General features: G+C 46.2%; 2 protein-coding genes across 2 annotated transcripts in view; both read right to left on the reverse strand.

Annotated features, from left to right (window-relative positions):
* LOC308378277 (PR domain zinc finger protein 15-like) overlaps positions 1–12,238 on the reverse strand; it is a gene marked incomplete at its 3' end in the record, with an annotated part of 16,960 nt that extends 4,722 nt beyond the window's left edge. Inside the window, 20 exon segments of the mRNA XM_080855139.1 lie at positions 1–70; positions 623–742; positions 1,238–1,317; positions 2,271–2,434; positions 3,205–3,348; positions 3,949–4,080; positions 4,574–4,668; positions 5,222–5,487; positions 5,489–5,601; positions 5,947–6,041; positions 6,453–6,577; positions 7,170–7,311; positions 7,833–8,036; positions 8,367–8,435; positions 9,124–9,223; positions 9,839–9,991; positions 10,185–10,338; positions 10,540–10,633; positions 11,383–11,422; positions 12,224–12,238. The exon segment at positions 1–70 is cut by the window's left edge and continues 62 nt beyond it. Coding sequence (XP_080711265.1) covers positions 1–70; positions 623–742; positions 1,238–1,317; positions 2,271–2,434; positions 3,205–3,348; positions 3,949–4,080; positions 4,574–4,668; positions 5,222–5,487; positions 5,489–5,601; positions 5,947–6,041; positions 6,453–6,577; positions 7,170–7,311; positions 7,833–8,036; positions 8,367–8,435; positions 9,124–9,223; positions 9,839–9,991; positions 10,185–10,338; positions 10,540–10,633; positions 11,383–11,413 — 2,351 coding nt within the window. The 5' untranslated portion in view covers positions 11,414–11,422; positions 12,224–12,238.
* Positions 12,239–14,876: 2,638 nt separating this feature from the next.
* c2cd2 (C2 calcium dependent domain containing 2) overlaps positions 14,877–25,000 on the reverse strand; it is a gene marked incomplete at its 3' end in the record, with an annotated part of 15,789 nt that continues 5,665 nt past the window's right edge. Inside the window, exons 4-14 of the mRNA XM_080855424.1 lie at positions 24,680–24,781; positions 23,793–23,909; positions 23,152–23,269; positions 21,345–21,453; positions 21,002–21,066; positions 20,602–20,717; positions 19,567–19,732; positions 19,266–19,376; positions 18,892–19,019; positions 17,556–17,892; positions 14,877–15,127 (exon numbers count right to left, since the gene is read on the reverse strand). Of these exons, the coding sequence (XP_080711550.1) occupies positions 14,877–15,127; positions 17,556–17,892; positions 18,892–19,019; positions 19,266–19,376; positions 19,567–19,732; positions 20,602–20,717; positions 21,002–21,066; positions 21,345–21,453; positions 23,152–23,269; positions 23,793–23,909; positions 24,680–24,781 (1,620 nt within the window). The remainder of the gene's footprint in view (positions 15,128–17,555; positions 17,893–18,891; positions 19,020–19,265; positions 19,377–19,566; positions 19,733–20,601; positions 20,718–21,001; positions 21,067–21,344; positions 21,454–23,151; positions 23,270–23,792; positions 23,910–24,679; positions 24,782–25,000) is intronic.

Consider the following 25,000-nt stretch of genomic DNA (forward strand, 5'->3'; position numbering starts at 1 on the left):
TTGCACTCGTACTCCTTGATGCCTTTGTGCAGCTTCATGTGGTGCCTGAGCGCATGTTTGGTTTTCATTCCTGCCGGAGGGGAAATAGAGATCACAGACAAGTTACCGGCCAAGGTCACCACCACGCAGCGCCAAAGGAGAGCAACGCCCCCGAAGTGTTACGGGAATCCCAGTGGACTCATAGAGGTCCCTTTTCTTATCCCGAGGTGTAACCTAAGCTGTGAGAAACAGCCACAGCCACAGTCTTGCCACTGGGACCAAGCCAGCAGCCTTAGGAGACCGGTGTGTTAACAAGGAGGCTTAAACTCAAGGAAACTAAAAACGCTCAGGGGTGGCGGTGTCAGCCGCTAGAGTTAGGGGTCTCTTGCTCACGTGTCAGTAGTGAGGCTGACACACTCTTCAGTGCGGGACCGACTGACCCTTTGGTTCTGGCATGACTGGCATCAATACATCAGCAATTCTTTTCCTACACCATTTCTTATGATTAAGGTGTCAAATTTAATTTTATTGTATTATTATAGTTAGTTTCTAATATGTAGGCACTCTTGAGATTCCTGTGAATGAAAAGTGCGTTCAAATAAAATGAATTATTATTATTATTATTATAAATCACGGAGCTCACCTTTGCCACACTCTGCGCACAGGAAGTCTCGGATGTTGTCGTGAACTCGGAGGTGCTCCTTCAGCATGTCCTTCCTGGCGAAGGACTTGCCACACTTCTCACAGGCGTGACTCTTCACTCCTGCACAGCAGAGACGGAGGGAAGAAAGAAATGTGTTGTCTGGCTGAGCTAGATAGTTACCTCATCCAGAACAGCAGCTTTGTGTGTGTGTGTGTGTGTGTGTGTGTGTGTGTGTATGTTTGTGTTTGTGTGTGTCTGCACGTCTGTGTGTGTATTTGTATGTGTGTGCGTGCGTGCGTGCGTGCGTGCGTGCGTGCGTGCGTGCGTGCGTGTGTGTGAGAGTGCTCACCACGAAATAACAAATTAATGAACAGCCTCCCATTTTATGTCAAATCCGCTGCCTGACATTTTAAAAACCGAAAAAAGATTGAAATAAAACTCCTGGCTTTAAGCGATGTGAACACATGACACTGAAAGGTCATGGGTCAGAGCTGGGCCGGATCAGGGCCGCATGTGGCCCAGAGTCTGAGGCTCTTTGTGTGGTCACTGTTGTCATGTAGCGCCTATATGTCGGGACACAGTGGTGTGTCGGCACATCAGATGCGGTAGCCTTACCAGTGTGTATAATTCTGTGTCTCTCCAGGTTGCCGATGCTGTTAAAGATCCGTCCACACATTTCACACGGGTGGATATAGCTTTAGGGAGAGAGGAAAACAAAACACATTTTACACGCGTGAATTTAGCTTTAGGGAGAGAGGCAAACAAAACACATTTCACACGCGTGAATATAGCTTTAGGGAGAGAGGCAAACACACTTCACACGCATGGATATAGCTTTAAGGAGAGAGGCAAACAAAACACATTTCACACGCGTGAATATAGCTTTAGGGAGAGAGGCAAACACACTTCACACGCATGGATATAGCTTTAAGGAGAGAGGCAAACAAAACACATTTTACACGCGTGAATTTAGCTTTAGGGAGAGAGGCAAACAGAACACATTTCACAGGGGTGAAGAAAGCTTTAGGGAGGGAGAGGCAAACAGAACACATTTTACACGCGTGAATTTAGCTTTAGGGAGAGAGGCAAACAGAACACATTTCACAGGGGTGAAGAAAGCTTTAGGGAGGGAGAGAGGCAAACAAAACACATTTTACACGCGTGAATTTAGCTTTAGGGAGGGAGGAAAACAGAACACATTTCACACGCGTGAATTTAGCTTTAGGGAGGGAGGAAAACCGAACGGAGGAGCCGAATTACAATTCCTCACGCTTCCTTTGGAGCAGAGATCCCGACACGATAAGATAACACAGCCTCATCCCTCCCGACAACCCTTTATCTGCGTGCATGAAAGCACCTCTCAAGAAGCCTGTACGCACCTGAAGCATTCCTGTCTCCCGCTGCTCAGCACTGCTCTGTCTATTGTTTGTGTTAGTCCTGTACACCTTGAGCTTCAGGCTGCCATAAAACCTTTTTTTCAGATAGCGTATACAATTTCACCCACTGCATTCTAGGTTCCATCATAATGATTTCCATGGCAACAGGTCTTGCTATATTCTATCTCATCTGGAGATCAATGCATGTAAAGTGATCTGGGGAAGGGGGGGGGGGGGGGGGGACCTCACTGGACCCTGCAGGGCTGTCTTACCGCTGGACAGCAGGGTCAGGTAGCTGCTCGCGGTGGATGACCAGGTGGGCGTTGTAGGTGGCCTTCAGGGCGAAGCGTCGGTTGCAGATGCCACAGCCGTAACCCCACTCCTTGTGCAGGTCCATGATGTGCCTCAGGTAGTCACGGCCCTTAGCGAAGGTGACCTGAGTACAGCATGCAGTGAAGGAGGGAGACAGAGAGGGAGACAGAGAGACAGAGAGGGAGACAGAGAGACAGAGAGACAGAGAGATTGAGAGTTATTTTTAATTTATTGATATTTTAGTTAATTTCTAATATGTAGGTACTCTGAGATTCTTTGGAATGAAAAGTGCATTAAAAATAAAATGAATTATTATTATTATTATTATTATTATTACTACTAGTGGATATAGTAATATATAGCGCTTTTCAACACAAAGAGCGCTCAAAGCACTTTTAACTGACATTAAGGAGTCAGACATCTATCCATTCATAGACCGAATGCACACCAGGAGCAGTTGGGGCGGGTTCAGTGTCTTGCTCAAGGACACTTCAATACTTGGTGAGGAGGGTCGGTATCAAACTAGCAACCTTCCGATTGCTAATTGCGAAACGACCTGAGCCACTGATGCCCCAGTGTCATACCCCTGTGTCTGCCCTGATGCCCCAGTGTCATACCCCTGTGGCTGCCCTGATGCCCCAGTGCCATACCCCTGTGGCTGCCCTGATGCCCCAGTGCCATACCCCTGTGGCTGCCCTGATGCCCCAGTGCCATACCCCTGTGGCTGCCCTGATGCCCCAGTGCCATACCCCTGTGGCTGCCCTGATGCCCCAGTGCCATACCCCTGTGGCTGCCCTGATGCCCCAGTGCCATACCCCTGTGGCTGCCCTTGTGGAATGAGCCCTGTGTCTGCCCTTGTGAAAGGACCCCTAAGCGTGCTTCGCCCAGCCTCACCTGGCATTTCTTGCAGGTGTATTTGTGATGCTCCGGGTCGTCCTTGCCATCCTCCTCATCAGACTGATCATCGCTGTCCTCCATGGAGATGCCAATCTTCTTGATAAACTCCTCCCTCTCCAGCTCATCCATCAACGCAATGTCCTGGATGAAGGAAACAGCAGCCAGGGGGGGTCAGAACCACCTCCGAGACACCCAAATCAGCACGGGAGCTTTCCCCAGACTACAGGAAACAACATGGCTTAAAGAAACAGTATGCAACAATTATACTTTATGATTAGGGTTAGGATAAATGTAATGTGCTAAATGTAAGATTGCCTGATGCCGCCCTGCTTTCTACTGTCTGCCGAACTAGTAAGTAGCTTATTTGCCGTCTTGCTTCGTCTTGTGTTGCACTTGCTTGATGTTTGACTGTGTTAGGACAGTTGTTAAGTAAATAGTTTGTCATAATGTCAAGGTCAGCCCATTTCAAGAGATTTTGTTAGTTTTAGCCGCTAGCATATCGTTAGCGAATAGCAATTGATCCGGAATGCTTCTTTAAAGACTGTTCATCCAAATCAAATCCAATGACGTATTCTACAGATATATGTTTCATCAGTATGGGTGCCCTCTTGGTGTTGCTAGCACCTTGGTCTACCAGTTTAACCACAGGCACGTGTTAAAGTAGTCTCCACCAAGACAAACGGGTATGTTTAAATGTAATGTTTTCATTCTGCCGTTGTGGGAAGCGTGGGACTGTGGCACCTTGAAGTGGACGTGTATGTGGTCTCTGAGGACGTCGACGCGGAAGAACCTGCGCCCGCAGATTTCACACGTGTACTTCTTATCTCCGTGAGTCAGCAGGTGTTTGTTCATGTTGCTTCGGCAGGAGAACACCTGTGCGGGGAAACACACAGACACACACACACACACAGACAGACACACACAGACACACACACACAGACACACACACACAGACACAGACACACACAGACACAGACACACACAGACACACACACCCACAGAGACACACACACACACACACACACACACAGACACACAGACACACAGACACACAGACACACACACACACAGACAGACACACACACACACACACAGACACACAGACACACAGACACACAGACACACAGACACACACACACACAGACAGACACACACACACAGACACACACACACACGTAGAAAAACAGAATCAAATAGTGAGACAGTGCTCTACACAAACTTGAGAGTTGAAGGTAACTGAATTGGTTCAGGCTCTGATCTGGAGCCGATGCAGCAGCTGTCTCTCCCCGTCTCCCTCACCTTGCCACACACACCCACACAGACACACACACACACCACACACACACACACACACGTGTCCCCTCACCTTGCCACAGATGGGGCAGGCCGAGGGCTCTTTCCTGTATTTGGTCCCCTCCTCACCGGAGCCTTCCGTCTCCTCCCTCCTCATACTCTTTGGGCCTGGGGACACGTTGACATAATGTAGGATAAAATGTATATGTTTCTCATTTAATTCATTAGGTTAGTATAGTATTCCATAGTATAACTTGAATTGAATTGGAAACTGAGTTGACCATGTGTTCTGTCTGACCTGTTGTGAAATGTTTTTATGAGCTAAGAGAGTCAGTTAAGTGGGTCCGATGTAAATAGTCTTATCTCTGGTGAATGCCAGGTGACTACATTGTAAGAGGCCTGAGGAGGAGTCTGTAAAACTATAAGATGAGACTATGCCCAGAGGAGTTTGAGTTTGTAACTGATTGTAATGATTGTAACAGTGCTCCCGGTATCGTGAATAAATCTGCAGTACCACTCCAGTTGTCTGTAAGTAATTCTGACCACAATATCCATTTAAAATGGCATTCATTCATTAATGATTTAAAATGACTTAATTTTACAATCCCTTTGAAAACAAGGGCTTGAGTCCCTCTAGATGTAATCAGACGTCAGCGTGTCGCGGCACAGAGCGAGACCATGGGAATATGAGGACCGCGGGGGGGTGCTGAGTCTGACTCACCCATCACGTGGCGTCTCTGGTGGTCTTGCATCACGTCCTTGCGGTAGAACATCTTGTTGCAGATCTCGCAGGCGTACAGCTTCTCGCCGTGCTTCTTCTTGTGTTTCGACAGGTTGCTGTTAGTGGAGAAAAAACGCGAGCAGATCTCGCACTGGAATGTCTTGTCGTCTACTAGTACAAAAATGAAAACAAAGAACAAAAACAAAAAAACAGTTATCATCGAAGGAACCAGTGAGCATCCGTTTCTGATTTCCGTGTGGCAGGTGTGAAATGCATTTGACGCGGTTCTCACCTGTTCTACAGTTGTGGAAAAGTAACGCATTTTCGACGCGGAAGAACTTCTCACAGGTCTCGCACTTGTGCCTGTACTCGACATCGGGCTGGGGAGAACGAACATGCACATTCAAAGTCACACGAACATACACATACACTCCTACGTATCAACGTCAAACTCATTCTGAACCAAGATTCATATTAACAGTTCATACTGTATTTTTTAAAACCGATACGGGACTTCACGCATCGATGTAGTCGTATCTTACACGCTAAAAACGGATATCGATACGTATCGGTTATTTTTTACACCCCTAACATATACACTCCTACGTATCGACGTCGAACTCATTCTGAGCCAAGATTCATATTTACAGTTCGTACTGTATTTGTTGGAGACAAAATAGGTGTAAAATGTGAAAGACTAAACAGTACGAGAGAGAGGACTTTACCTCATTCTTGCTGTGCTTGTAGGAGATGTGCTGCTTGAGACTCTCCTTCCGACTGAACATCTTCTCACACTCATCGCACTTGAACAGTTTGTCGCCTGGTGCAGGTTTCCGAGGGGTTTGTGGGAGGAGGACACAGGAAGATAACAGGCTAGTTTCCTTTGATGTTGCTTGGCAAACTCAAACCATAACAATCTCCACTTGAAATGAGGCATTAAGACATTTGTGAGAACCCTTTTCTTTCCGTTGCCATCTCAAAATCAACGCTTCTGAAATCAACGTCTCTGAAATCAACGCTTCTGAAATCAACATCTCTGAAATCAGCACTTCTGAAATGAACGTCTCTGAAATCAACGCTTCTGAAATCAACGTCTCTGAAATCAGCACTTCTGAAATCAACGTATCTATAATCAACTCCTCTGAAATCAACGCCTCCTGTGTTTGGCTTGTGACGGAGGGAGGGAGGGAGGGAGGGAGGGAGGGAGGGAGGGAGTGGAGTGGACACTCACCGTGGGAGCGGATGTGGCGGTTGAGGTTGCTGCTGTTCTGGAACACCTTGTTGCACAGGAGGCACTGATGGACCCGCTTATGCTCTCCAGCCTGCCTGCCCCCCGCATGCTTCCTCAGGCCAGACCTAGCACACAGAGAAGATGGAGGGCGGGAGGGAGAGGGAGAGAGAGAGAGAGGGAGAGAGAGAGAGAGAGACAGAGTGGGAGAGGGAAAGTGTAGGAGAGAGAGAGAAAGAAAGAATGAGATAGAGAGAGAGAGAGAGCGAGAGGGAGAGTGTAGGAGAGAGAGAGAGAGAGAGACAGAGTGGGAGAGGGAGAGTGTAGGAGAGAGAGAGAAAGAAAGAAAGATAGAGAGAGAGCGAGTGGGAGAGGGAGAGTGTAGGAGAGAGAGAAAGAAAAAAAGTGAGAAAGAGAGAGAGTGAGCAGCATAAAACCACTGAAACAAGAGAAAGCTCAGGGGGGGGTCTCTGTTCAGGAGCTGCCGTCATCATCTCCGTACTCAGGAAGTCTTTTTCACGCTTGATAATGCATTTAAAGTTCACCCACAGAGATCCTTTTAATAAACAGTATAGAAAACAGTAGTAACTAAACCTTTGCTGTCCTGTCACTCAAAACCGAACACACACAACAGCCATATCACTGAACCGGGACTGTATATTCAGAATGATCTATGACCTAAGAGGTCATTAGATGGACAGTCGAGGTTGTGCGTCTTACTTCCCAGAGTGGGCCGTCTGCACCGACTTGATCTCTTTCCCATCTGAGCCAATCACCAGATGCTGGCTGTCCGATTTGTCCAATCCCAGCTCTGGAACCTCTTTGCGGAGCGTTCCCTCCGATGGTGCTTTGCGTAAGGAGCCTAGTGGTTATAGAAGACGGCGAAATAAGTCACAATAACAGACCATTCCCCCCCCCCCCCCCTTCACATCAAGGTAACACATTCCCTCTGAGTGGGCTCTGCTCTGATCTCAGATGAACAAAATAAAACGCCTTAATGACTGTAAGAGCCAAATTCATGATTTCATCTGTTATAATAATTTAGTTTAAAAAGATTTAAAAAAGGTAACTGAAGATAAATCATTTCATTATGATTTGAAAGAATGTTCAGGTTAAAATGCATAATTTAGTATTGTATTTAAAAGCTGAAGAACTTTAGAATGTAAGCTTCCAATCAGATGACGTAACGTCAGTTTAATACCTGTGTATGGAACTTTTAGTTTAGATTTGAGCTCAGATATATTGTAATTCTACGTTTTCTAGTAAACATTCTTTATTAAAGATTTACTTGTCTCGCTCGCGTGTCAATTAATAGTTTCTAAGACTGAACTCAAAATTGTGGTGCAGAAGACTCAGAATCAAACGGAGTGCCGCTACACTGACCTTTGCTTGACCCCGTCTGAGTGGTGGCTTTTGTTTTACTGTTCTTTGCCCCCCTCCGTCGTCGCCTCTTCTTGGGCTCTGTGACAGTGGGGTTGGATTTGCTCTCCAGGCCTTCCATGGGCGACTCGGGGAGGGCAGCAGGCGGTTCTTCCAGGGGCGGATCCGCCGCCGTCTTCTCCTCTGGTAGGTGGCAGAACAGTTGGTCTGAGAAGAACAGAAGAAATGGCAGGCTGGTCAGGGTCAGAGGCTGGATCTGTCCAGTTGCTTTACTATCACATGGCACAAGTGTGACAGTGTTACACTTTTTCACTAGGCCGACTCCGAGAAGGCTAATGCAGACATTACCAATCTCTATTGTAGATGAGGCAATCAGATCAAGACGGTTGATTCATGCTGTACAATCTAAATAGACCTATACTTGATATTTCCAGCTCAAATAGACAGTAGCCCATTGTGAAACGGGAGTTGACGCTGAAGTGGTTTAAAGCAGGCAGATCCTATTTTGTTCCATAGTGTCTGGTGAAGATGACCCACCTGTGTCACTCTCTGGCCCCACAGGTGGAGCTGGGGCGGCCATTGGCTTGGTTGGGATCACCTGCGTGTCTGCTGTTCAAGAGAAGGTCATCAGTCAACGGGATGCATACAGTAAGGCCAACGCTTCAGAAGAAGACGGAAACGCAGGGACACCTCTGACATGTCTTGAACCATGGGTGCATTTAAGCCAAAATGACATTATTATTATTTACTTATTATTATTATTATAATGTATTGTTATTTAATTTTAAGCCAACATTGCAACAAGTGATACTAGGTGAGCAGAGTATAAATACTGCTTTGAAAAATATAGTTAGCTATACACTTAAAAACAAGTACTGACAAATGACAAACTAATCTGGGTGAAAGACTATAATTGTGTTATAATGTGTGTAGTCTCTATTCTAATGCTTGTCAAGAACCTATGATGTGTATACAGTATATTGCCACTTTCTCAGAAAGCACCAAACTCAACGTTACCAAACTGACAAAAAGGCTGGCAGCTTTACTTTGATTTGATTAAGAAATGATGCTTTGAATAAGCACACTTAGCTATTTACCAAAACAAATGCCCACATCAGAACTGATTTTTGACTCAACAATGTAGATGATTGTCTGCTGGCGACATAAAAATATATTAACAACAACCCAATGAAGAGCTGAATAATTGCATGCATATTTCCTTGGAGCAGGGGTGGGCTGAGTGACAAAAACATCACAGGAAGTAATTAAATGATGCTGAGGAAAAACACTTCACCTGCTCCTGGAGCGACGGGCGGCTTTAGAACAGGTCTGTCCATCTTCCTAGCGTAGAAGGCGCCGTACCACACCCTAAGCTCTGACCCCGGAAGGACATCCTTAAAGAAGAAAGATAGGGGGAAAGACATCATCAATACTGTTTTTTAAACAATGTCAATACAAACAAGGTCAGCAGTCCTTTACGGTGCCAGTGTGGTTAGTATGTCATTTCCTGTTTATTTATCTATGGAAAATCTGTGTGTCTTTACAAGTGTTTGTAACCCCCCCCCCCCCCCCCCCCTTTTTTATCCTACTATAAAGTGTATTGTGTTACCTCCTGGTATGAAATGTACAAATAAAGTTTGTTTTTGTATGGTATTGTGTTTGTTTTTGTATTGTGTTGTGTTTTTATTTTTTGTATTGTATTGTGTTTGTTTTGTATTGTAATGTATATTATGTGTAAGCACATTGAGAGTCAGTTCACCAGGTCAAATTCCTTGTTTGTTCACACTTACTTGGCCAATCAAATCTGATTCTGATTCTGATTTGATTTGAATAAAACAACACTTTATTGGGGTGCTGAAAGCATGCCAAGGCAGTTCAAATGATGTGCATATGACATGTTAGAGATGGAAAGGAAATGGGTGCATTTTTCTGCTACAGTGAGCACATAATTACAAATGGCTGTCCTGGTCAAAAATGAAGGTTGATTCCAGTGCACGTGGTCGCCTCACCTGGGATGTGTTGAAGTAGACCTCGTCATCCTGTTGGTAGGCTGTCAGATTCTGGTGGGTGTGGTCTGTCGCAGGTCGCACTAACATCATCCAGTTACAGTCATCCTCATTTGATGAGTCGAACCAGATTGTTGTCCCGTCTTTCTTAAAAATCTTTAAAACAAACAAAAAAAAAATCCTTTTAGAGTCAGACATCTGGGTTACGCAAAATACAACTAAAACAGATTAACTCAAAGTGAGGCGAAGACCAGGCTCAGATTTTTTAATCTAGGCATATTTCACGGTGCCTATTCCACAGCTGAAAAATACAGTAGCATCCGCGTGACAACAATGGTCAACTGCACACCTTCAATGGGAAAACGCCTTGTTTGTCCATGTGCTGTAGCCTCTTTGCCTCAAAAGGGCCGAACCGTGTGCGCTTCACCAGTTTGTGGAGAACAAACACACCCTCCTTTCCCTCATGGGCCGACTTGATCTCCAGGTTGTCAGGAAGGGATGACCTAGATAAAGATTTAAAGGAAAGAAACGGAGACCAGGTCTCTATGGTGTCTTGATCTCACCGTGGGCCAATGTTACACCCTTGCAGCTATCATGAATGGATGCCCATGATGCTTCAGCTGATTAAATACAAATGTGTTTGAACCCATCAATATGAAACCCTGCTCCTTCAAACCGAAAAATAGCATACCACTACCACTTACCGAGCTCGACTCAGGACCAGCGAGTCGTTTACAGTGACCACAGGCCCGACCTCAGGACACTCAGCGTCATGGTACTGGCCACAGTCCTCACACCCTGAGCACAACACGGGTGAAAAGTTCACTTACAGCTTATTGGTCGACCGATTAATCGGTCGGCACATTAATCGAGCCGATATCTGGCATTTTCAGTCAATCGGAAAGCAGTTGCTTGTTTTACCTTAGAGAAAACTGTAGCACTTAAATTCTTAGTTTTCAAAGCTCAATATATTTAATTGGCCACTCTTAACAATGTTTACGGTCTGTATAATACGATATTTTCTGGCCTTTTAGTGAGAAAATGCAAATAACATTAGTTAGTCCAAAATTGTAACTGTAGCAAGAGTCATAAAACATTTATCAGATTTGTCATTTGAGATGGTTGGGGACGTTAAGCAAGTGTAAGTGTAAAGCCCTTTATTGTTGGCATGTGGTCTGCCTCTGTTACATAGCATAAACATATTTTTCGTCGATGGTGCTTATATAACATGCGCAAAGTTTGCCCGCAGTAGTATAACATGTATATGTTATCTGTTACTAAATACTGCTGTTAAATTCACTAAAAGTTGTATTTATTTTGTATTCATAAAGTGTATGTCTCTAATGCAGACAAACAATGTTACAAAAATGTTGTTTTAGGTTTAGCAATTTTGTGTGTCATCTGTTATTATTATTTAATTGTTTTTTTAAATGCACCCCCCCACTAAAATCCGTATAGGTCTATCACTAATACACAGACAAATTAGACAAGGGAGGAAAAATGAAGAAATGTATAAACATACTCCATATACATATAAACATACTTACATATAAATTCATCTGTTGCCTGCTCTGCCATGTTGACAAGCTACAAGATGTGAGAAAAGTTATTTAAAAACCCTATAATTGATTTAACAGACACAGTATCAGTCTATTAATGGTTTAACATTGTGAATGAAACAAGACGCAGTTTACCTTCATTTATCATATTTCAACATTTATATTTTTCTGCCACTCAAATACTACACTCGTTACGAATCACAGAGAGGGGCAACCCGCCCAAAGGTTAAAGGGGGCATTATAACAAGTGACAGTAGTTATATTATCGCCTCTCCCAAGTGAAATACTGCTCAATGCTAGATAATGTAGAAATGTGTTAAACGTCAGTCCGTATTTACAACAGCCAAATATACGTTTTCAACTTCTGTAAATTAGTGATTTAGTAAGCCACAAGGGGTGCGAGTCGTTAACTTATTTTTTTAATTAAATAGGGAGAGGGAGGAAAAACAACTCAAAACAATGCTGCATGAGGGGCAAGGGAACGGCACCCCAACAACAAGCAATCCGCATAGGGAGGGTACAGTAAACACAATCCGGTAAAAACGGGATCCGGGTTTCAGTCGATTCCAAACTGTAGCCGGGTTTTAACTCCGATCTCAGCCTGCTCGGTCTCTTTCAGCAATGCAAATGTAACAAAGAACAATCGGCATGGCGGATGGAACGGAGACGAAGACCTCATCTGGAGCCAGTACATTTGAATGTCAAAACGGCGTCAAAATGATCTTTCTCGTACTTTCTGGCACCACTGTGTAAACTGTCAATATACCTATAATGTTCCGACTTGGGTATTACATGCAAAAGTTGTACAAGTTTAAAATAAAAGGGTTACCTGTTTTTCAGACGATTACACATTCGGTGAATCCTGACTCCGGGTTCCAATCCGCACCAGAAACCGCGCAGGACCGGAAATAAGACGCAACGAGAGCATTATGGGTGATGGAGTTTGATGTTTCGCTGTTGAGGCCTGCTTTGAAAGTACGACTCTAGACGCCTTTTCCAGGTTTAAAATGCTGCTACTCATTTGCCAGACACACTGCACCAGATGTAAAAACTTAAATGAGATGCCTGTAGTATACACTGTGAGGGAAAGCCAATTGTATCCATGAAAGCGAATTGCTTTCAAAGAGAAAATTGTGGTTTATAGCGTTAACCAGATGTTTGCATGTTTTGCACTGCATTCATAAGCTTCTGTGAAACCAAATAAAAACAGTCGACACATCAGTCTGATTATTCCGTCATGTTTTATTGCTTAGAAAATATAAACCTGATATGTTAATCTGTTTTTAATCCCTGCATAACACTGACTGACTCCTGCACAGGTGTTTAGGCTGTTTGCTTCAAGCAGTGAGGATGAAAAACTCCTTGACCGGCCATTTCAAGAGCAATGCATATTTTCAGGTTGTATATTATTGACTGCCATTCTCATTGCATATAATGCATATTGTATGCATACAATACGGTATGACACATTCAGCAACAAAGTGGTCTCACTAGACTTAAAGAGCGACGTCTTCCGTAAGACTGAGTGAGCGGTCAAGCAACTGTAAAGGCTCCAGGGGAAACACCCGTCACTGAGGAGAGCTTGGTTTAGTTTAAGCACACACCTGAAGCAAGCGGTCCTGGTGCTGAGGAGGTCAGGTCCACTAGGTATCATTTTTACAGGAGCTCCTCAACGCAAACACTCTAGATGGGATGTTAGGGATCCTTACCTGCCACGTTAAAATTAAATTAAATTAAACATGAAACATAAAAAAAAAAAAAATCAGCAAAGGGAATGATTTATAGACAACCTCTTGACACTACAGAACTGCACTTCGGGTGACGTGGTAACTTGGCAACAAACAACCAACTGGGAGCATCACCACATCTCTCCACCATGTAGCTACTGCATCGTAAAGTCAGTCACAGATTACTGTGAGCCTCAAACGGGTAGCAACCAGAAGCGATCATGAAAGTGAAGATCAAACAGCAACAACAATGTCTTGGGGTAGCATTTCTCAGATTCAGCTCAGAATTAATTTTCCTTTGGTTCAGTCTGCATATCCAAAATGTCTTATACACTATAGTGTAAATGAAGGAATGTTTAAAAGAATGAAAGAATGGAACGTGATAAGGGAATAATGTACATATTTACACACACACAAACTTGTCTTGAAGAGGGAAACAAATGTTTATAATAAAAGATTCAAACTGCGTTTTCGATAAGGATTTCGTCACGGCACTCTTGTCAACTCTGTAAAAACGAAAACTAAGTGGCGTATGATAGTGTTCATGTTATGAAATAAGGTAAATGATAGACACTGGATTTGTTATCCAACAATAATAACAATACATTCTCAAGAACCTCAAACCAAAGGGATCTTCACAGTAAAGTGAGCATCACTACAAAGCTGACTGACTGGATGACATGGGCATGCTACTGGACTTGATTACAGTCATGCATTTAGCAATGCATCCCATTAGTAACAGTCAAAAACAGTGGAACTGACTGGTCTCCCTTAATCACGTCTAAAAACACACATGCACACACACACACACACACACACACACACACACACACACACACACACACACACACACACACACTCTCAGACACACACACACACACACACACAAAATGTACAAAATGGATGTGACAGTCGGCAACAGAACAAACCTCTCAGAGAAGGCCCCCCCTCTAACAATGCAGACAATCTCTCTAGCGTTTGTGCAAATCAGGTCAACGCCGCGTCGGCGTTCTCTGTCCTTCTCCAGTCGATGGTCACATGCTGCCAGAGGTCAGGAGGGCAAGTCAGCCTTCCTTTACAGTAGGAGAGGAAAAAAGGCCACGGGTGTAGAACGCCTCTGCAAAAAAACTACTCTCAAATCAAAGTCACTGTACATCATGACGTATGTGTCAGGGTAGGGAAGATGGGGGGATTAGAAAGAGAGAGAAAGAAAGAAAGAGGGAGAGCCTGTGCATAGGAAAGAGAGTAAGAGAAAGAAAGAAAGACAATGTGGAAAAGCAAGGGAGAGAGAAAGAAAGAAGGGGGGGGGGTGGGTGGGGTGTTCCTCCACACCACTGGTACGACCAGTGCGTGCCCATGCCTGGGTTTGATGAGCGGCGGGTGGGGAGCAGTGTTGTTTCAGTGGGCAGGCCCTGGAGGAGGAGGAGGGGGGGAGCAGTGTTGTTTCAGTGGGCAGGCCCTGGAGGAGGAGGAGGGGGGGAGCAGTGTTGTTTCAGTGGGCAGGCCCTGGAGGAGGAGGAGGAGGAGGGGGGAAGCTGGAGGGGTGCGGGGGGTCTGGAGCGCTGGACGCCGGAGCCGCTGTCCAGGAGGACGGCCTGGGCAGAGCAGAAGGGGGGGAGGACGTGGGTGGTGCCAGAGGCGGGGGGTTGGTGGATGAGCGAGCCAGGCGTGGCGGCCGTCGGGAGGCGGCGGCAGCGGCGGAGGAGGAGGAGAGGGCGTGGGCGTAGGCGCCGGGCACCACGGGCAGGCACAGGCTCACGCAGACGGCTCGGCACAGCCGTTGGCGCGGCTGCTCTTGGAGCCCCTGTGCAGGAGCTTGCGGTTGATGATGCGCCGCAGCGTGGCCGTCCGGCGTTGGCGCTCGCGCTCGCCCGCCACCGCCTGCTCCGCCTGCTCCGGCCGCTCCAGGTACACCAGGTCGTTGTGCGACTGGCTCATGCCCGGGTCCTTGCGCTGGTGCCGCCGGCGGAAGAACAGCTTGGCACTCTTGTGGAGGAAGCTGCCTGCTGAGAGAGAGAGGGATGAACAGCAATTCAATTCAATTCAATTCAATTCAATTCAATTCAATTCAATTCTATTTGTATAGCGCCATAACAATACAATTGCCTAACAGCAGAGGGCAATGACTATCTCTACAGGTCTGTGTGCTCTCTTCTGCAGCACTAATAAAAACACATATTAAGACAACAACAACAACAACAACAACAACAACAACAACACAAACACAACATCACAAACAACACTAGCTGAGGGGTTTCTAACTCTGGCTGTGCTCCTAATGACTATGGCCCACTGAAGACTTTCTTCTAAAGATCATAAGGAGCCAAAATGGCCGACGGCCTTGATTTATCATGTAGTCAATGATCCAAAGCAGTGCAATAATAGAGCCCAGGACAACCTCAACAGCTCCCCGGAAAAGCTTTGATTGGTCTCTTGCCAGTCATACTGCCATACTATTCAATGTAGCACGTTGTAACTGAACTGTTGTTAAAAGGGAAGATGCAAAGTCAAAGCTCGTAATTCAGTTAAAAAAAATCTCTCCATTTATCTGCAGTTTGTATTGCTAGGGCACTACACTGGCGTAACTTGGTGACAGTGCTTGGTTTAGGTTATGAGGGGCATTGTTACTTTATTACTTTGTTGTAAAGGGACTCCCTGTGAATCCTATATCTATGAAAACTCATCTAACTTCTAACATCTAAGTAAAGCACACTTAAACACTGAACATGAACATCAGGCTACTAAAGTCGTGCAAATTGGCCCCGTGTAAATGTGCCAGTTTTTCTAATTGTAATTAGCCTACAAGTTACAGGCAACACAGCCAAAACAGCCAGCAAATGACGCCGAACTGTAAAAACTCGTGCCTCACATCCACCGTGTCCCTGTTCTGAGAAGACACGGGCCAATTAGCTTGAGCAAGCTGTGGAAGTGTGCCTCAGGAGATTCTTTAGGAGTTTCTTTCATCCCATCATTAACAAGCTACAAAGCACTCTTCTTTTTGGCCACTAGAGGGGGGCTCACTAGAGATGACCTTCTTATTATAAGCTTCTCTCTAATGAACGTTGAAAGACGGAAGCACTATTACAAAACTGCATACACTCCTAAACTCCTAAATGCACTGGAGCTGACAATAACGTTCATAGGGGCCCTGTGCTCTCTTCACAAAACCATTACTCTCTACTAGAAGAACTGAGAACATCTCTTATCTCTACATGTCCTGCCTTATCTGAAGCACAACTACTGGCTACTCCACTAAAACAAGCCCCTTTTCAGAGGACACTTACTCAGCAGATAATTTCAGGTTAGCACAGGCTTCCTCTTTAAGATGGCAAGGAAGATAGGAGGAGAAAAAAAGGGGGGATAGGTTGATATGAAGGAGGAGAGATGAGGAGGAGAGAAAATAAAAAAAAAACTCAATGGAGAGAGGGAGCAAGAAGAGGAGAGAGAGAGAGAAAGATAATGAACAACCACACTGAGCAGTAGGAGAGAGAACACGAGTGAAATCAGAAGAAAGTCTGAGCTGAGATCACTACAGGACTGACTGTTGAAGGAGGGCAGATTTAGAGGAAAGAGTTTGCTTCAGGCCATCAGCGCCTTGAAACAATTGTATTGTTATGGCGCTATATAAATACAATTGAATTGAATCAGTGCAAACAGGCCTGAGTGAGACTAATAGCAAAGCCATATTACCTCATGTTTTACAATTCTTTTTCTAATTCTTCAGCAGTCGGACTCTCTCCTTTTCACTATGCTGCTCAGACCAAATTAATGACATTACGGTTCATTGAGGTTAAGGTTATAAATTGCATAAGCCAAAGCTGAATGATGGTCTCTGCCAAGATCATTGTAAAATTCTTTTAACTGCTAAACTCCAAGTAGAAGACTTGTTCTCGTCTGGCAAAACACAACAATAGAGTCAATCCTCATGGGACGGATGAAGACTTACTGGAAAAACCAGTAGCTCTTGACTGAACACACAACAGAGTAAGACACAGACACTGTGGTGGGTGGGGCTCCCACCAATCGCCCTGAAGCTACTGGGTTACCACTGGCTACCATCAGGCTGTACGGTCGCCCAGTTTACACCAACATCTCTTCTGGTGGGAGCCTCATTAGTCAGGACTACTTAGCACTTCACCAATCCTGTGACAAAGCCACTGCTTAACTCTGCCCCAATAATTCTAGGTTTTAATTTAGTTTGACTGGCAGAATGAACATTAAGACACAACACACACACACACACACACACACACACACACACACACACACACACACACACACACACACACACACACACACACACACACACACACACAGACAGACAGACACAGACAAACACACACACACACACACAAACACACACACACATACAACACACAACACACACACACACACACACACACACACCACCCTGTTCTTCTCTTCCTGCCTCACCTTTGCCCTTTTTGGAGCCTGTCTCAGACATGCAGAGCGAGAGCGAGGCCTTGTCTGCGTCGGGGTCTTCCCCCGTCTGGCTCTCCCAGTCCTCGCAAGCGGCCCCCGTCACCACCGCAGCCTCGGCCCCCGCCCCCGCCGGCCCCTCGCTCAGCCCCTCCATGGGGTCCCTTGCCTGGGGGCCCCCACCGCTCATCTCTCCGACCGCTGCTGCTGTTGCTGCGGTGACGGGGGCCCTGGTCGCAGACTCCTCCTCAGACACCTGGGAGAGCGAGGCGTCCATGGCAGCGGCGTAGCCGGCCATCAGCGCGAGCTCCTCGTCCTGGGAGAGAGGCGCCTGCAGGACACCCAGACACAAGGCAAACCAAGACAATATAATAATAATAATAATTATCTATTAAGTGCAATTCATACACAGTGGTAATTCAAAAGTGCTTTACAAATGAGAAGATAAAGGAACATAGCAAAAGAAAGATTTAGATGTATTGCTTTTAAACAGTTAAAAGATCACAGAAATATAAAAGAGCTAAAATCTAACATAGAACAATATAGCTGTACGCAGCAATGAGGGGACCAAGCAGGCCAGTGTTGCCATGGAAACTCAAAGTCATGATGTCGAGGGGCATGGCTGTAAGCACTCAAGTTCAGTATCAACTGACCAAAAGATTGGCTGAGATATGAGCTCACTTCCTGTTATGCTGCTTGGCCCCAAATAAAAGCTCCAAGCCTGTAAAGCTCAGGTGACGCACCACGAGGTCAGATAGGGGTCATGCAGCGGCTCCACACACACCAGCAGAGGAGGGGCCCAGAGGTTTACCAGCGTGTGAAAAGTGCCAACATGACAACTGTGAACTAAGGGCCAAAGTGTCAGAAGTGTTTAACACCCTCTCCCCACCCCCATTAAAACACCACAGCGTGACACTCGAGCTTCCCCACGTCTTATAAACATGTTAATCATTCCCCATAACCAGGAAGAAAACAGGGAAAGATTAACAGGGAAAAGCTGCTGAGTTCTCAAGGTGTGTGTGTTTGTGTGTGTGTGTATGAGTGTGTGTATGAGTGTGTGTCTGTGTGAGTGTCTGTGTGAGTGTCTGTGTGAGTGTCTGTGTGAGTGTCTGTGTGAGTGTCTGTGTGAGTGTCTGTGTGAGTGTCTGTGTGAGTGTCTGTGTGAGTGTCTGTGTGAGTGTCTGTGTGTCTGTGTTTCTGTGTGTGTGTCTGTGTTTCTGTGTGTGTGTGAGTGTGTGTGTTAGTGTGTGAGTGTGTGTGTGTGTATGTGTGTGTGTGTGTGTGTGTTGGGTGTGTGTATGTGTGTGGACAGGAAGCTGCGCTGCTGCACCTTGGTCACGCCGGAGATGATGATGGTGCTCTTCTTCACCGGCGACTTGGCCTTCAGCTTGGCTGACTCCTGCAGCTGCCGGATGGCCGCCTCAGCCACCGGGTCGGTCCCGTTCAACATCAGCAGCTCTGTGACGGAGGGAGAGACAGCTGTCAATCAACACCACAGACAGACAGAGACACTCAAATACACCACAACAACAATCTCCAAAACACCATACACCACCCATGGGTATCAAACATCTATTTTCTAACAGCTGCTAAAGTGGAGATATTCTGAAAAGAGATGATCGTAACTTGACAAGAGAGTGGCCATTTTTTTTCTGAAGGACAGACACCACTTGCTTCTGAGTGCAAGCACACACACACACCCACCAGTATCTGAAGAAGACAGGGCTTTGCTGACTGTGGCACCCAACATGGAAGGCTGTTCTGACACCCTCCTCTCTTTGAGCTTGGCTTTGGCTGGAGGCTTCATCGGAGTTTCTACTCACACACACACACACACACACACACACACACACAGAAAAACACACAAAGTAAAACATTTTGTATGACTTTTGACAGTTTTTTGTTGTTTTTGACGAAGAAGTTCATTCAGTACACTGACTAAGCAGCCTTGATGTCTCTACTTGGGAGAGGGGGGCGAGACAGAGATGTATGCAGTCAGCTTTACCCATCAGCCCTGGCGGTAGGGGCCGGCCTGGCTTGCTCTTCACGGCGGTGATGGTGGTTACCACGGTGCCGCAGGGCATAACGGTGCGGTCCATCTCCACCCTCTTGGAGGCGGCAGGGGTGGGGGTCTGCCACGTCCGCACCTCACTGGGCTCCAGGTAAGTGAACTGGGGGGAGGGGGGGATACCTTATTAGATAACTAGACAGATCCGCAGTGTTCACAGATATCATCCAATCAAAGGTCAGCATTATTAAGACTTAGTTAATGCACTGAGCAAAAATGGAATACCTGGAGGATACATTGCTTGTGCAAGTGCATAGTTTTATTTCACATGGCGAATGGGCCTTCATGCAGCAGCCGTAAATCTCTCAGGGGAGAGGAGAGGGACTCGACAGGGCTGTAAATTCGGTTGCTTCTCTAAAGTGCAGTCGTCTGTGGGTGGGGTTCAGGGAACTCACTGCACACGCTCAGACTGAAGCTTGTCCTCCTGTTACGCTATAGAAGGCGGTCTGGCATTCTAGAATGCACTGCTCAGCATGAAGCTTGTCCTCGTGTTACGCTATAGAAGGTTGTCTAATATTCTAGAATGCACTGCTCAGAATGAAGCTGGTCCTCGTGTTACGCTATAGAAGGTGTTTTGGCTTTCTAGAATGCACTGCTCAGAATGAAGCTGGTCCTCGTGTTACGCTATAGAAGGTGGTCTGGCATTCTAGAATGCACTGCTCAGAATGACGCTTGTCCTCGTGTTACGCTATAGAAGGTGGTCTGGCATTCTAGAATGCACTGCTCAGAATGAAGCTGGTCCTCGTGTTACGCTGTATAGAAGGTGGTATGGCATTCTAGAATATTCTGATCCCCCAAATCTACCTTTGAGGTCTTATCACACAGGGGTCCAATTCCAGCCAAACAGTTTGAATGAGAAGACATCAGGGTTTATAAGGACAGGGCACTGCCAGTGTTTCTCAATCAAGCATTTATGGAAGAAAACAAGTAGATCAAGGCGAACAAGCTTGATGTCATGGCATTCGGCTTTACCTCAGTAGTTAGTGTCCCGATTACCACATCTTTGGTCTTTAGTGCAAAAGTCTGCAGTCCTTTGGGTTGCTTCTTCACGAGATCGAAAGGCACTGACACCTGAGCCAACAGGCTGCCTGGAGAAACACATGTAGAGGAAAGCATGAAGATATTTGATCTCTATCACACTGAACGTCCATTAGTGTTAGTCAAGAATGGTCTTTTTGGTCTTCAAAAACTGCCTAAGTGCAGGAGTGGTTCTTAGGCAAGTCCATGAGGTTTCTTATTACATCTTTAGCAAAGGCGCTGAAAATCTGTCAAATCAGAATGTGCCAACACGAAACTCTAGTCCACATAAGAGATCCCCCATTGTTCTTCAAAAACAACAAATTAACTTGAGACCACGGCTTGGAGAACTTACTCTCTTGAGAATTCCCCACATTCAGGAGCTGCATATTGAGCTCTTTGGATCTCCCGTTCAACTCACTGCAACAGAAACACCGAAACACAAGAGAAAGATATTTAGGAACGACAAAACGCCGTCAAGAGCTAAATCAAACTATTCCGTCAGAGCAATAGAGTCATTTTGTTTAAAGATTGTCTAAAGTGGCACTTTGGTCTTCATCTAATCAGGATGTTTACGGATGACTAATTTGGCCATTACACTGTGAATGCATGCAGCTGTTTCATTGATCGGCATTTTTAGGCTGAACTGTACAGCCGCTATGGAGATGTTTGTTACAAGATGAATGAACCCCACTCACAATATGAAGGGCTGGTCCCAGGAAGGGTTGTCCGTGTCCTTTAAGCAGGAGCTGCACAGCCTCTGGGGTGGGTCATTGAGCTGGAGCACACACTGAGGGTTCATGATGCCTGCAGGTCAGACAGGGACACATAGGGAGCACGGCAGGGAGAGAGAGAGAGAGAGAGAGAGAGAGACAAGAGAGCATGGGAAAGAGGGAGGGAGGGAGGGAAGGAGGGAGGGAGAGACAGAGAGCACGGGAAGGAGGAAGGGAGGGAGAGAGAGACAGAGAGAAAGGAAGGAGGGAGGGAGAGAGACAGAGCACAGGAGGGAGGAAGGGGGAGAAAGAGAGACAGAGAGCACGGGAAGGAGAGAGGGAGAGAGAGAGAGAGAGAGATTCAGAGCACAGGAAGGAGGGAGGGAGAGAGAGAGAGATTCAGAGCACAGGAAGGAGGGAGGGGGGAGAGAGAGCGAAAGTGAAATGGCATTAAAATTAGCCACTGGAGGATGACATCCATTAAACAAGGCCAGACTGTGGTCTTCTCAGCAAACCACTGCATTTAAAAACTGAATTTAAAAGAGCCTTTGAGAAGCTGTAGCTATAAGCTGAAATGAGACAAATAGTTATTATTTGATATATTAATGTGTAGTTGCATCACCAGTTAGTGCTATGTATAGTTGATTTAAACATAGTGTGTAGTTGTATCACCAGTTAGTGCTATGTATAGTTGATTTAAATATAGTGTGTAGTTGTATCACCAGTTAGTGCTATGTATAGTTGATTTAAATATAGTTTGTAGTTGAATCACCAGTTAGTGCTATGTAGGGTTGATTTAAACATAGTGTGTAGTTGAATCACCAGTTAGTGCTATGTAGGGTTGATTTAAACATAGTGTGTAGTTGTATCACCAGTTAGTGCTATGTAGGGTTGCTAATATACAAGAATAGGTAGTGATTGCATCACTATTGTTGTGGTCATTAAAACAATGCTTAAATGCGAATGTTAAAACCATGTCTACTGCTCCACGGTTGGAGTGGGGAGAGCAGAAAAGAAAATGTCAGCGACACAGCATGTTGGTGTTGTTTGGTCTCTCCTCATTTCTGAACCTCGGCCAAGATTAAGGAATGTTTGGATAAAAGGGCGAGGCTCTCCTGCAGCGGCGTGATGGATGAGGGCACACACACACACACACACACACACACACACACACACACACACACACGTGATGGATGAGGGCTTTATAAATGAATCGGATCTGCATTAGTGGCTGCGGAGAAGAAGAGAAGGCATTTTGGAGTGGTTCGGCCTTCGCCTCGAGGCATATTGATTTCATCGATTAAGGGCACCGGCGGTGGAGCCGCTCTGTTGATGGCAGACTTCATGAGAGCCATGAAGGGTGTGGTGGGGGAGGCCAGGAGAGGCTGTCAGCGAGGCAGACTGAGATGAGGAAGAGGAGGAGGAGGAGGAGGAGGATGCCACTAACTGAACCGTGAAAAGTGCACAGCACCGACCGCATGCCAAGAGACAGAGCCCACTAGCACTGAAGAAGATCAGGGGTAAAGTGGGTCTCTCTGCATCGAGACAACCATCAAATGAGATGGGACTCAAACGGCACCACAGGACACAGCAGAGCAGAGGGAAACTGAAAAAAAGCTCAAAAAGCCTCAACGCCATCCTCTAAAGACAAACAGCCCTTTTCAGTTAATGCAGGATGGACCAAAGGGAACCTCTGTTTTTCTCTGCTGTGGCCTTCAGTCTTGAGGCGTTTAGTGTATGTGTGTGTGTGTGTGTGTGTGTGTGTGTGTGTGTGAGAGAGAGAGACGCCCACCTGCAGCATTCTCCTCCGGTTTGCACGTCACTCGGATGTTCTTCACCAGGAGCTTCCACTCGTGGGCGCGGGGGGGTTTGGGGGGAGACACCACCTGGGGGGGCTTGTTGCGGGCATCCTGTGGCACAGACAAGAACACTTAAATATACAAAACTAGACCAAGACCAACACAAGAACAAACTATAATCATGTGTACCATAACACACACACACACACACACACACACACACACACACACACACACACACACACACACACACACACACACGCACACATGTGGCACACTAGTCACTAGGGCTCATTTCCACATGTCTTCAAAGCAGCCGGATTTCAGTTTGAAATGAGACAACAACGAATGGTTGTATCCCTTTGGATAGTTCTAGAAAAACAAGTTTTTCATTTCAGAATGACACACTGCAGATCTGTACATCAATGCTATTTCAAAAGGTGTTTTTTTACGATCATGTTACGAAACGGAACCTACATTTCAGACCTATTGAGCACATAGCTGTGATTGAAGAGTGGCATAATTCTCCACTCTATTGTGTGAGAACATCTATTGTGTGAGAACGTAGCTGTGATTGGAGAGCAGCATAATTCTCCACTCTACTGTGTGAAAGCTGTGGTGTGTGTGTGCTCACCCTCAGTTCTCCTGGCTGTGCCGGGCGGCCGCTCAGAACTGCGGATGGGCGAACGCTGCACAGGACCTGCCTGAGCCTCTCTCTCACCGCAGACGTGCCGAGACCTGCCGATCCACCCTGCAGAGAGCGCGCGTATGCACAGACAAAATCACACACAAATAAACAAACACGCACAAACAATGGTGTGATTTAGGTACTGCCACTGCCCCCCCCGCCCCCGCCCCCCCCCCCCCCCCCAACATATGTGGCTTATCAGATCCACTGAACTTGAGAAGTATTGCTTCCTGTGATAAAAAAAATATGTTCCCCTCTTCCACACAACACCCTATCCCCCAAAACAACTCATCCCATGACACACAAAAGAGAGCACTGGAACCATCATCCGAGGCCAGGCCAGTGAATCTCTGTGCACAATGCCCATTGAGGGAAACTGTCACTGTTAGGAGGACTGCTCTGTGGGCTTCCTCTGGTCTGGAGGGGGAGAGTGTGGTGGGATGTGTGAGGCGGAGTGGAAGGGGATGTGTGTGTGTGTGTGTGTGTGTGTGTGTGTGTGTGTGTGTGTGAGTGTGTGTGTGTGTTTGTGTGTGTTTGTGTGTGTTTGTAGGTGTGTGTGTGTGTGTGTGTTTGTGTGTTTGTGTGTGGATGTGTGTGTGTGTGGATGTGTGTGTGTGTGTGTGGATGTGGGTGTGTGTGTGTTTGCGCATGTGTGTGTGTGTGTGTGTGTGTGTGTGTGTGTGTTTGCGCGTGTGTGTGTGTGTTTGTAGGTGTGTGTGTGTGTGTGTGTGTGTGTGCGCGTGTGTGTGTTTGTAGGTGTGTGTGTGTGTGTGTGTGTGTGTGTGTGTGTGTGTGATCTGGGTTCCTGTGAGCGGGGGCGCTCCAGCACTGACCTGAGAGGAGCGAGGAGAGAGCTGCAGGTCCCAGGGCTCCAGCCCCGACAGGCCCCAGTTCAGCCGCACCTCGCCATTGGCCTCTGATAGCTGCAGGTCCAGCTAGGGGTGGAAACACACACACACACACACACACACACACACACACACACACACACACACACACACACACACACACAAGGTCAAGAGGGCCACAGGAAACATGCTGGGGTTAGATCTTGCTGGAAAAACTCAGAACACCAAAGGCTGCAAACTGAAAGAGGAAAGTGTGTGTGTGTGAGTGTGTGTGTGTGTGTGTGTGTGTGTGTGTGTGTGTGTGTG

The sequence above is a fragment of the Sprattus sprattus genome (assembly GCF_963457725.1).
Source record: "Sprattus sprattus genome assembly, chromosome: 1".
NCBI lineage: Eukaryota > Metazoa > Chordata > Actinopteri > Clupeiformes > Clupeidae > Sprattus > Sprattus sprattus.